Below are 10,757 nucleotides of genomic sequence, written 5' to 3' on the forward strand. Positions count from 1 at the left end.
CGAGAGTAGAATATTTAATCATATAGCGTAATATAGCTTTAGTTTTACTTATTCATAGCATAACTAGTTAAGAGTAGGTAAAACTATTGTTTTACAATTTATCAGTATGATCTTTTTATGCAAGTGTATTGAAACCATGTAGTTCTCATTTAGGCCACTCATCAAACAGTTATAGATAAATGTGTGATTTTTTATTTTATTTTTTAGACGTTAAATGTCGAAGGGAGTGCGAAAGATAGATTCTTTTTTAAAACCAAAAGAAATGGCCGACACATCCAATGTTGCTAGTACTATTGAAAACGATGATCAAGGCCGTTTAAAGTTCCAAAGAGTTGAACCTATTGAACAAGTTCGTCCCAACTCTCAAGGGATTGAACCTATTGAACAAGTTTGTCCTAACTCTCAAGGGATTGAATCTAGTCAAACCGGTGTTACTAGTTCTTTGGTACGTGACCCGGGGTTACGCCGTCAAATAAGTAAATATCCTATTAATCAGCGTGATGAAATCCGACGAGCTTATGTCACATTGGGGCCACTTCATTCTAGACTCGACGAATATCTAGCCACCATTGATGGAAAACAAAACCGGTATTTTAATAGTCATTGGTTTGACAATTTTCATTAGGTAGAATATTCTGAAGAAAAAGATAATGTTTTTTGTTTTTCTTGCTTTGTCTTCAGTTCTAGACGTTCTAATTTTGTTGTTAATGGATTTCAAAGTTGGAAGAGAATTCACTGTGGAGTTAAATGTGTATTTTTGCAACATGTTAGAGGCCCTTGTTCCGCTCATATGTCTACTGTAGCTGCTTGTGAGGATCTAGTGAATTCATCTTGGCACATCATTGGTAATCTTTTAAATGCCCAATACAAACAGGAGGTAGTGAAGAATAGGTTTATGTTAAAAACTATTTTACGGACTCTCCGATGGCTTGTATTACAAGGTTGTGCACTTAGAGGACATGATGAATCAATCAAGTCAAGTAATTTCTAGAATTTATTGAGTTCTTAGCTGAATTGGACCCTGATATTGATCGTGTTTTAGATAATGCTTCCGAAAAAGCCACATATACTTCTTTGAATATTCAAAAATAGCTTTTGAATATTATTAGTGATCATGTGAGGGGTAAGATTCGCGAGGAAGTTGGAGATGCTATGCTTTGTATTCTTGTTGATGAATCACAAGATGTTTCAAATAAAGAACAAATGGCTCTTGTATTAAGATTTGTCGACTATGGTGGTTTTGTACGTGAACGGTTTTTAGATGTTGTTTGCGTTGATGACACTTGTTCACAAACCCTCAAGAATGAAATATGTGATATTCTTGTTCAGAACAATCTCTTTGTTGTTGATATGAGGGGTCAAGGGTATGATGGTGCTAGCAACATGCGGGGTGCTTGGAATAGATTGCAAGCTTTATTTCTTAGGGAGTGCTCTAGTGCATATTACGTGCATTGTTTCACTCATCGTTTACAATTAGCATTGGTTGTAGCTGCTAAAGATGTATCAGATATTTGGTTGTTTTTTTCGAAGTTGGGCACAATTGTCAATTATTTTAAGGCTTCTCCTAAGCGCCAACCTGAGTTACTAGTTGTTCAAGTCGAAGAAATTCAAAAATTGATTGATTATGGTGAACTGGAGACATGAAGGGGGGAGAATCAGATTACGACATTGTAGAGAGCTGGGTCTACTCGTTGGAGCTCCCATTTTCGATCTGTAAAGAGTTTGATAGTTTCATTTAGTGCACTTTCTCGTGTTCTTGAGAACAACACAAAAAACGGATCAACTAATTCTAATCGGGGGGAAGCTAAAGGTGCTCTTATTGCACTTAGATCGTTTGTGTTTGTTTTCATGTTACATTTGCTACATAAGACTATGGGAATCATTGACATACTTTGCAAAGCTCTGCAAGACCAATCTCAAGACATTATTAACGCTATACATCTAGTCTCTACCACAAAAGTACTCCTTCAAAACCTGAGAGACGATGGTTGGAGCATTTTTTTTTTGTGAAGTTGACTTGTTTTGCAAAAAGAATAACATTGATATGCCTAATATGGATGCACGTTATACGATGGGCACGGGTTGTTCTTGTCAGCAACATGATTGCATAACGTTTGAGCATCGGTATCGCGTTGATATATATAACAGTGTCATAGATTTTCAGTTAATGGAGTTGAAAAGTAGATTGACCGAGGAAACAATAGAACTTTTTACTTTTAGCTTTGTTTTGACCCCTAAAGATGCTTTCAGATCACTTAGGATTGATGATATTTGCAGTCTTGATGAGAGATTTTACTTTCAAGATTTCAGTGATCAAGAGTTACTTATATTGAGAACTCAGCTGCAGCACTATGAGATTGATGTTTGTCGTAATTCGGTTTTCCATAATATGTCCACGATGTCTAAGCTGCATGTGTAGAATATTAGTTGAGACTGGAAAGTCGAAGTCTTACCACTTGATTGATAGATTGGTTCGTCTTGTACTTACTTTTCCCATATCTACAGCAACTACAGAAAGGGCATTCTCAGCCATGAAACTTATCAAAACATAACTTCGAAACAAGATGGAGAATGAGTTTCTTGCAGATTCAATGGTCATCTACATTGAAAGAGTTTGCTAATGATATTTGTGAGGGACTAATATACACAACCCACGTATATTATACACGTGTCCATCACAACTCGTCACTATATCAAGACCTGCCAGGTCGCTCATACCAAGACCTGCCAGGACGCTCATATCATGACCGCAACCAGGTCACTTATATCAAGACCACAACCAGGCCCTGTAACGCTCAAAGATGGAAAGGCAGACGTTACAACAATTATGTAACAACAACCATGCACTTTATTGCATCCGCATTAAAGCTCATTCAAGACCACATTAAGTGGAGGGGCTATAAAATCAGGAGGAGACATCATCTAGAAAGGACCTTCTCCACTCTAGAAGGGCATTGCTTCTTCTCCACGATCAATCCATTTTCCTATTCAAAGGACCAATCAATAGGAACTACGTCATACTTGATTCCAGTTCACCAGAGAACTGGATACGTAGGCAGCTCACGTCTATCGCGAGCTCAGTCAAATCCACAACTCAATCCCATTATCCTACGTTGTAAGACTAATTATGAAATCTAGTCTTTACAATATTGATATGGATTTGGTAATAGATGATTTTGACGCCCACAAGACCTGCAAAATACCGTTTAAGTAGTTTTGCTTTTTAAATAGATTTGTAGTCAAACTTAATTAGATATTTTGATGAATTAGTATATATATTTGGCTACTTGTGAATTCTGGTGTTTCATTTGTTTCTTTGGAATGTGTCTATTATTATTTTTTGTTTGAGACTCTGGTTATCGTTATTTACCCCAGAGATAGTTGAAATGTTGGGTCCGCCACTGCCTGAGACAATTTAACACAAGAATTGTACTTCAACAAACCCATGAAAACCCAAACTTAACAAAACCAATAAGAAAACAGTAAGCATTATGCATCAGTTACGTACAGGAAACCCAAACTGCCGAACAAAGAAATGTGCACACATATACTTGCACATCACATATCATGCACTTTCATTTTATAACTCCAACTAGTTTTACTTTACTATAAATAACCTCAAACAAACAAACCCGTAACAATTAGCTAGTAGAAATAACCCCAAATGTCATCAACATTAACACGACTAACATTAACAATTAGCTCTTTTATTTAAAAGTATTCCTCGACAGGGTTTGTCTCGATAACTCTCGATAGGGTTCTCTTGTCTACTTTTATTTCTCTGTTCTAACCTTCATGGCTACTCCAGCGGCAGGAGGATCGTCGACAAGGCAGGCTATTAATCCAAATCCAATTTTTAAGAGTTATGCGGCTATTTTGGTCACTAGGAATAAGGTTGATGAGTTCACCATTGATGGTAAAGTTGATAAGAATGATGAATGTCCTGCTGTGATTTTTGCACCCAATGATGTATCAAGATTAGAGGTTTCACTTAATATGAGTTTGATTCTGAAATTTTCTGCAGGAAAGCCACAATCAATGTTCATACCTCAATATAATGTATATATGATCAGTAATAATACATATTGGAGTATGAACAATCATTGTTCATACTATTCATACCTCAACATAATGTATGATCAGTAAGAACACTTATTGGAGTATGAACAATCATTGTTCATATCTATTTGGGGTATGAACAATCACTGTTCATACGTCAATATGAGCTATGAAGACTCATTGTTCATACCTATTTGGGGTATGAACAATCAATGTTCATACCTCAATATAATGTATGATCAGTAAGAACACCTACTAGAGTGTGAAGAATCATTGTTCATATCTATTTGGGGTATGAACAATCATTGTTCATATCTCAATTCAACATGAGCTATGAACACTCATTGTTCTTACTGATCATACGTTATATGATGTATGAACAGTATGAACACTGATTGGAAGTATGATTGGGGTATGAACAATCACTATTCGTACCTCAACATGAGCTATGAACACTCATTGTTCATATGAAAAATCAATGTTCATATCTCAATAATATAATGTATGATCAGTAAGAACATCTATTAGAGTATAAACAATCATTGTTCATACCTATTTGAGGTCATTGTTCATACCTTAACATGAGCTATAAACATTCATTGTTCATACATCAACATAATGTATGATCAATAAGAACACTTATTGGAGTATGAACAATCATTGTTCATACTTATTTGGGGTGTGAACAATCACTGTTCATACCTCAACATGAGCTATGAACACTCATTGTTCATATGAACAATCACTGTTCATATCTATTTGGGTTATGAACAATCACTGTTCACACCTCAACGTAATGTATGATCAGTAATAACACCTATTGGAGTATGAATGATTGTTCATACTTATTTGGGGTATGAACAATCACTGTTCATACTAACATGAGCTACGAACAATCATTGTTCATACATATTTGGGGTATGAACAAGTGATTGTTCATACCTTACATAATGTATGATCAGTAAGAACACATATTGGAGTATGAAAAATCATTATTTATATCTCAACATGAGTTATGAACAATCATTGTTCATACCTCAACATATTGCATGAGGTACGTTAATCTATTTGGGTATGAAAAATCAATGTTCATACATCAATATAAGATATGAACACTTATTGTTCATAGCAAAACGACTGAAAGGGTAAAATCGAAAAATATTTATTTCAAATCTGGGTTATTTGTCCTTACGAGTTATTTTCACTGAAAATTTGGTTTTCCGGGTTATTTACACCCGAAAATTGTTCTTGAGAGTGATTTAAAAAAACACTGGTTTTGTGAGTGATTTTCACTCGCAAATGGGAATTGGGACCAATTTTTTGTATATCATGAACTTTCATTTTATAACTCCAACTAGAAATAACCCCAAATTAAACCAACAACAATGAATTAGTAGAAGTAAAGCTAAATCTAAATTAAAAATTAAAAATTATCACCAAAACCCTTTAAAAAATGATTTTATTACGGAGACGTTTGAGTACGAGTAGCTCTGACTGACGATGATATCAATACACCACAATAATTGTCGATCGACAAGTTCAGAGGAAAAAAATCCATCAAAAACAAACCACAAATGACAAATTTGTTGATTCTTCACAAGTCAAGTTTTTGAGTTTTGAATTTTGACAACACTCGAAAGTAGAAACCCACACTCAGCTCACTCACTCACTCACTCAAGATTAGGGGTGTTAAAAGGGCCGGGTCGGGCTAGCCCGACCCTCAAACCATAAAAGCCCTCATGACTAAGGGTCGAGTCAGCCCGCCCCTAATGTGTGTTATGAGGGTCGGGCCGGGCCCAATAAAATTATACACTACTAATTTACTTAATTTTTTTAGTAGTTTTAATTTTTTTTATTATACTTTTGATTATGTATATCAATTTCAACTAAGGATATAAAACTTATTTTTATATATTTAGAAAATGAGATATAGAGATGGTGGAAGAGATGAGAGCCTTACACTTTCAATATTGAACTTGTTACTACGTTAGAATTGCATGTTAACTTTGTCTTTATATAACGTATATATCTCTTTTTCATTTAATTATAAAAAAATGTATATGTTATGTTCTAATCTACTCCTTATTAAATACTAATTGTAGTGAAAAAAGTTGATATAATCTAGATAATTAAATTAGAAAACATATATGCAATGTAAAACAACAACAAAAATCATGAGGGCCAAGTGAGGGCTTAATGAGGGTCGGGATCATGTTCCAGAACCTAAGCCCTAGCCCGCCCCTAATAGGCATGAGGGTCGGGCCGGTCCGCCCCTCAAATCTATGAGGGCTCACTTTTGAAGGCTTTTGCAAGCATTTTTTAGGGCCGGGTTGAGGGCCTGACGGCCGAATTATCACCCCTACTCAGTATCCCAATCCCACCTAGTAATCAATTACCCTGTGGGTAGTGGGCATTCATGTATTGGGCCCATGAGTCTTTCACATACACTTTTGAGCCCAATATATGCCCAGCCCAAACATACATACATCATCTAATAGTCCAAAAGATGTATTTAACCAGAATGACAAGTACAGTGTTGTTTATTCCAACTTGTATGGCGACCCGCACTGATTCTTGTAAGGTTTTGCAAAAAAAAATGGTACTATAGTACTTGCAAAATTTCTTGGAAAAATCATGAGACTTGAAAAATCCTAATCCTATGAGGTAAAATAGGAAGGAGGTAGTTTCCAATAGCGTGGGGAGGTATTACTAAATAATTAAATAAAAAGAGGTGCTTACAAATGTATAGGGAGCTATTACTAAATAATTAAATAAAAATGAGGTGCTTGATAAGCACCCAAAACTGTATTATAAACTCCGTAGAGACATAACATTTTAGTTAATTATGTACTTAATAATCATGAAATAATCGTATTTTCGTGTTTTTGCAGGTTTGCGCAACCAACGTAAAAATGAGAATAAAACTAGTATTTAAGTACGAAATAATGGGCCTACGTAAACTTTTCTGATTTAGCTCATGCAAAGCTCAACAAAATCCACCTAAAGCCCATAAACTCCCACAGGACGATTCCAAGTTAGAAAGGGATTACGTGCACAGGAGCATCAAACTTCAAAAGCTCATATCTCTTGAACCGGGACTCTGATTTTGGCGAGTGAGCTGCTCAGACGATCAGTGCGACGAACTCTACGCAAATGTGGGAAGTTGTAAAAATGCCAGAAGTCCGGCCTACCACTATATGCAGCACATGGACCCACTCTGCAGGCCCACATGATTGGATGAGTCATCAAGCAAGTCAAGACAAAATACGCAAATTATTGGCACAAATTGACACCTTGCATGACATTAATTAAGTTTACTAGATTTAGGTGCTAATAGTGTCAAATTGTGCAAGGTGTCAATTTGTTTGGATTAGAAGATAATATAGGAGTAAATGTGGGAGGTGGTTTCACGTGGGATGAATGAGATAATGCTCTCATATGTATTGAATTAGGAGATGGAGTATTGATTCTCATTCATGCATGTGTTTTCATTTTTAGAAAAAAGGCTTTAAGTTTTCTTGTAATAGTGTTAATGGAATAGCTCTTTTTCCTCTCAATAAAATATTTTGTTCTTCAAGTAAAATCATGCCTTTAATTTCTCTTCTTCTATTGTTTTCTTAACTTAGCATAGTTTCAATTTGCACAATCATTTCAATCCCATGAACATGAGTTAAAACCCTCCCAAGGGGAGGGTTAATGATGCTCATGTGAGGATCAGGCTACATATTTTTGGAGTCCAGAATAACTACCTAGGAACTTAGGAATCATTTGACATCCTACCCCAAAATGGTAGAGTCCGGCCAAGTTAAGACCCTTAAATTTGACTGGTTGACGTAGAATGAAATCAGGAGTTGAAAGGATATTTCAGAGATGAAATATTAGTTCAACTCCTTATGCTAGTAAGATGGACTCAAAGATGAGTACATCTTACTAGGGATTTGAGATAGTAGTGATATGTTTCTAAAAGACTTGTAGCTAGAATTTGCATGAGTAGGATTAATCCTCTTCTTTTCTCTCTCTCTAGTTTTCTTGTTTAAACAGCTAAAGTTCATTTTTTTTACCTTGTCTTGCATGTTAAGTTATCGTAGGAAGTAAAAAATAAAAGTTGAAAACAAAACTCCTTCTCACTAGTTCCCTTGAAAATATTCTAGTTGTAACAGCAGCCTAGTATTTAGGTTGGAACGAAACTCTTACTCTAACCATACAAACAAAAAAAATCTGAGTAAGGAAATCTTGAAAATTGGTACGTAAATGGTTGTTATTGTTTCATACATTTAAAACCATCAAAGTGCTAACATCAGTGCTTACAAATATGTAGGGAGGTGTTACTAAAAAAGTGGAAATAGGGAGATTAGAAATGCACTGTTGGACTAGCTAGTGATAGGGGATTTCTAAGTTGTTTGTTATCCAAATTTGCATGGCCACATGCCCACATAGATAGTCAATGCACATGTTCAAATACTTATAGCCAAAATTCTAGTGAATATAATTGATTGGCCACCCCGCCATACCTTCAATACCTTATGGAAGGACATTTCGAAGTTGTTGGTCACCTCTCACAATGATTGAGGGACTTGCTACATTGAAAAAGGAGATTAGTTTGCATACTAATTGTCGTAATGGTCTTGCTAAATTAAGTTAGTACATAATGTTAGAATAAGATGTTCATATTCTTCCCTCAGCTTCTTCCACACAACATCAAGAAATATTGTCATTGCATCAAAACCTTTGAACCCACCAGGCCTTGAACTATTGAGTCAGAGCAAAATTAGGCATATACAAAATCTCATTGATTTGATGATAATTTGATGGGAAGATCGGGTTCTATGAAACATATCTTACAAAAGCACGTAAACAAACTCAAAATTGTTAAAGCATTTATAAGTTTTAGATTAGGCTAATTTTTTTGTAGATATGATCTCCTAACTATTCTAAACATTGTCACAAAACATTTAAAAATAAAGTAACAAATTTCTAAACTTGCCAAATATATAGTATAAAAAATGGTGAAAATGAACGGTCCAGAATTATCCAAATTTTTTAATCTGTTTATGATATGGCCTAAACTCTTGTTTTGTTGTATGCACAATCTACCTAATAGTAGTTGTGTTTTGGGTTTTAGCAAAGAAGACCTTATTGACTTTTCATGCAACCATATGGATCTCATTGCCACATATTATCACCACTCTTTGCCAAGAAAATTACAATCACAAAACCTCGTCCACAAGTTTCCTTTCCCTAATAATAGAGAGTTAAAAAAAAATGTAAACTAGAAAGATGATTAATGTAAACCTACTCACCATTTCTACTTGATTTTCTCTAAAAACAGATTAATACATAAACACCACTTTTAATCACATCATATTTTCAATTAAACTACGTGTGCCCAAAAGTATATACATAAGTTCAACTTGTTCCAAATTATAATAATCAGTCCAGCAACTCTCTTTATGTGGGTGTGTTGTTCTTCTCGTGCTTTTTATGTTGTCCACTCGTTTTCATGTAAAAAGAGTCACATCTTTTAACTTCAATTTTGTGCATGGGCAGCTCAAGGCAATCGGGTGCCCTAAGCAAAGTTCCAATAAAATTGTTACATCTTATAGATTTGTTTACGCTATTTCATATGAATGTAAACTCTTAGTTTATTTAACAAAAAAATTAGAAAATAACAATTATTGTAAAAAATTGATCCTAACATTTTCTTTTTTCTTTCTTGAATAGTCTCTTCACAAAAAAAAAATTCTTGATAATTTAATTTTATTAATAAAAAGAACATAAATACAAAGTGAAGTAGAAACATAAGAGTGTTGTGAGGAGATCCTCACAGACAGAGAAATCCAAGATAAGACACCATAAATACATGAGGAATGAAGACTAGAAGAATAAAACATGTCCTACACCTAAAACACTACCGCAGCAGATCATGGACAAACAACAAGATCACAAACTTGAAATTTCAATAGATTTATTTAACAAAGAATTACATGAGAGAGAGAGAGAGAGAGAGAGAGAGAGAGAGAGAGAGAAGAGAAGAAGAAGAAGAATAAGAAGAAGAAGAAGAAGAAGAAGAAGAATTCTATACCAAATTAAACAATATAGAAAAACCAAAGAAGGCAAAAGAATGATAGAGATAAGATTGAATTCCTGGCTTTAGTGCCTCACATTTGATAATTTGTCATAGGATAATGAAGAGTTTAATTAGTTATGGAGGCGTGCCTATTTATTTGTTGGAGAAGGCGAAAACACGAGGGAAACGAAGGGGTTTAATGCGATTGTCTAATTCTAATTTTCCAATATAAAAACATTTATCTAATGGATTAAAATAAATGAAAAACAATAGTGGGATTTTTTCGCAATAAAATAATAATGGACTGTACGTGGGCTAGAATATATTGGGGGGCCTTGGGTTACGGGACCCTAAGCGGCTGCAATTGTTTTGCTATAAGGTAGAGCCGGCCCTGATTATGTGATTCCCTCCAAAATCCTAGCACCTCATCACACACTCACATACATACACATCCACTTTTCTTTGTTTGTTACTATCAAACTTTTCTACTACTGTTACTTTCCCTCATTTTTCTCACTCTAACAATGAACCACTATCTTCAACAAGTTGAGTGGAAAAAAATCCATCTACAACAAACTACAATATGCAAATGATTTGTTGATTCTTCATAAGACAAGCTTTTGAGTTTTGA

At 34.8% G+C, this 10,757-nt stretch overlaps 1 protein-coding gene across 1 annotated transcript; it reads left to right on the forward strand.

Moving 5' to 3' along the window:
- The first annotated feature begins 262 nt into the window (after positions 1 to 262).
- On the forward strand, positions 263 to 1,644 carry LOC147494203 (uncharacterized). The gene is made up of 3 exons (XM_086568068.1): positions 263 to 588; positions 682 to 877; positions 1,093 to 1,644. The coding sequence occupies exons 1-3, from the start codon at positions 263 to 265 to the stop codon at positions 1,642 to 1,644; spliced, it is 1,074 nt and encodes a 357-aa protein (XP_086424194.1).
- Positions 1,645 to 10,757: the final 9,113 nt, after the last annotated feature.

Source organism: Coptis chinensis, chromosome 6 (genome assembly GCF_015680905.1).
Source record: "Coptis chinensis isolate HL-2020 chromosome 6, ASM1568090v1, whole genome shotgun sequence".
NCBI lineage: Eukaryota > Viridiplantae > Streptophyta > Magnoliopsida > Ranunculales > Ranunculaceae > Coptis > Coptis chinensis.

Coding starts and splice junctions, on each gene's coding strand:
- LOC147494203 (XM_086568068.1), top strand. CDS start 263: ATGGCCGACACATCCAATGTTGCTAGTACTATTGAAAACGATGATCAA. Junction 589..681: donor ATTGATGGAAAACAAAACCG/GTATTTTAATAG, acceptor CTTTGTCTTCAG/TTCTAGACGTTCTAATTTTG. Junction 878..1,092: donor ATGCCCAATACAAACAGGAG/GTAGTGAAGAAT, acceptor ATTCAAAAATAG/CTTTTGAATATTATTAGTGA.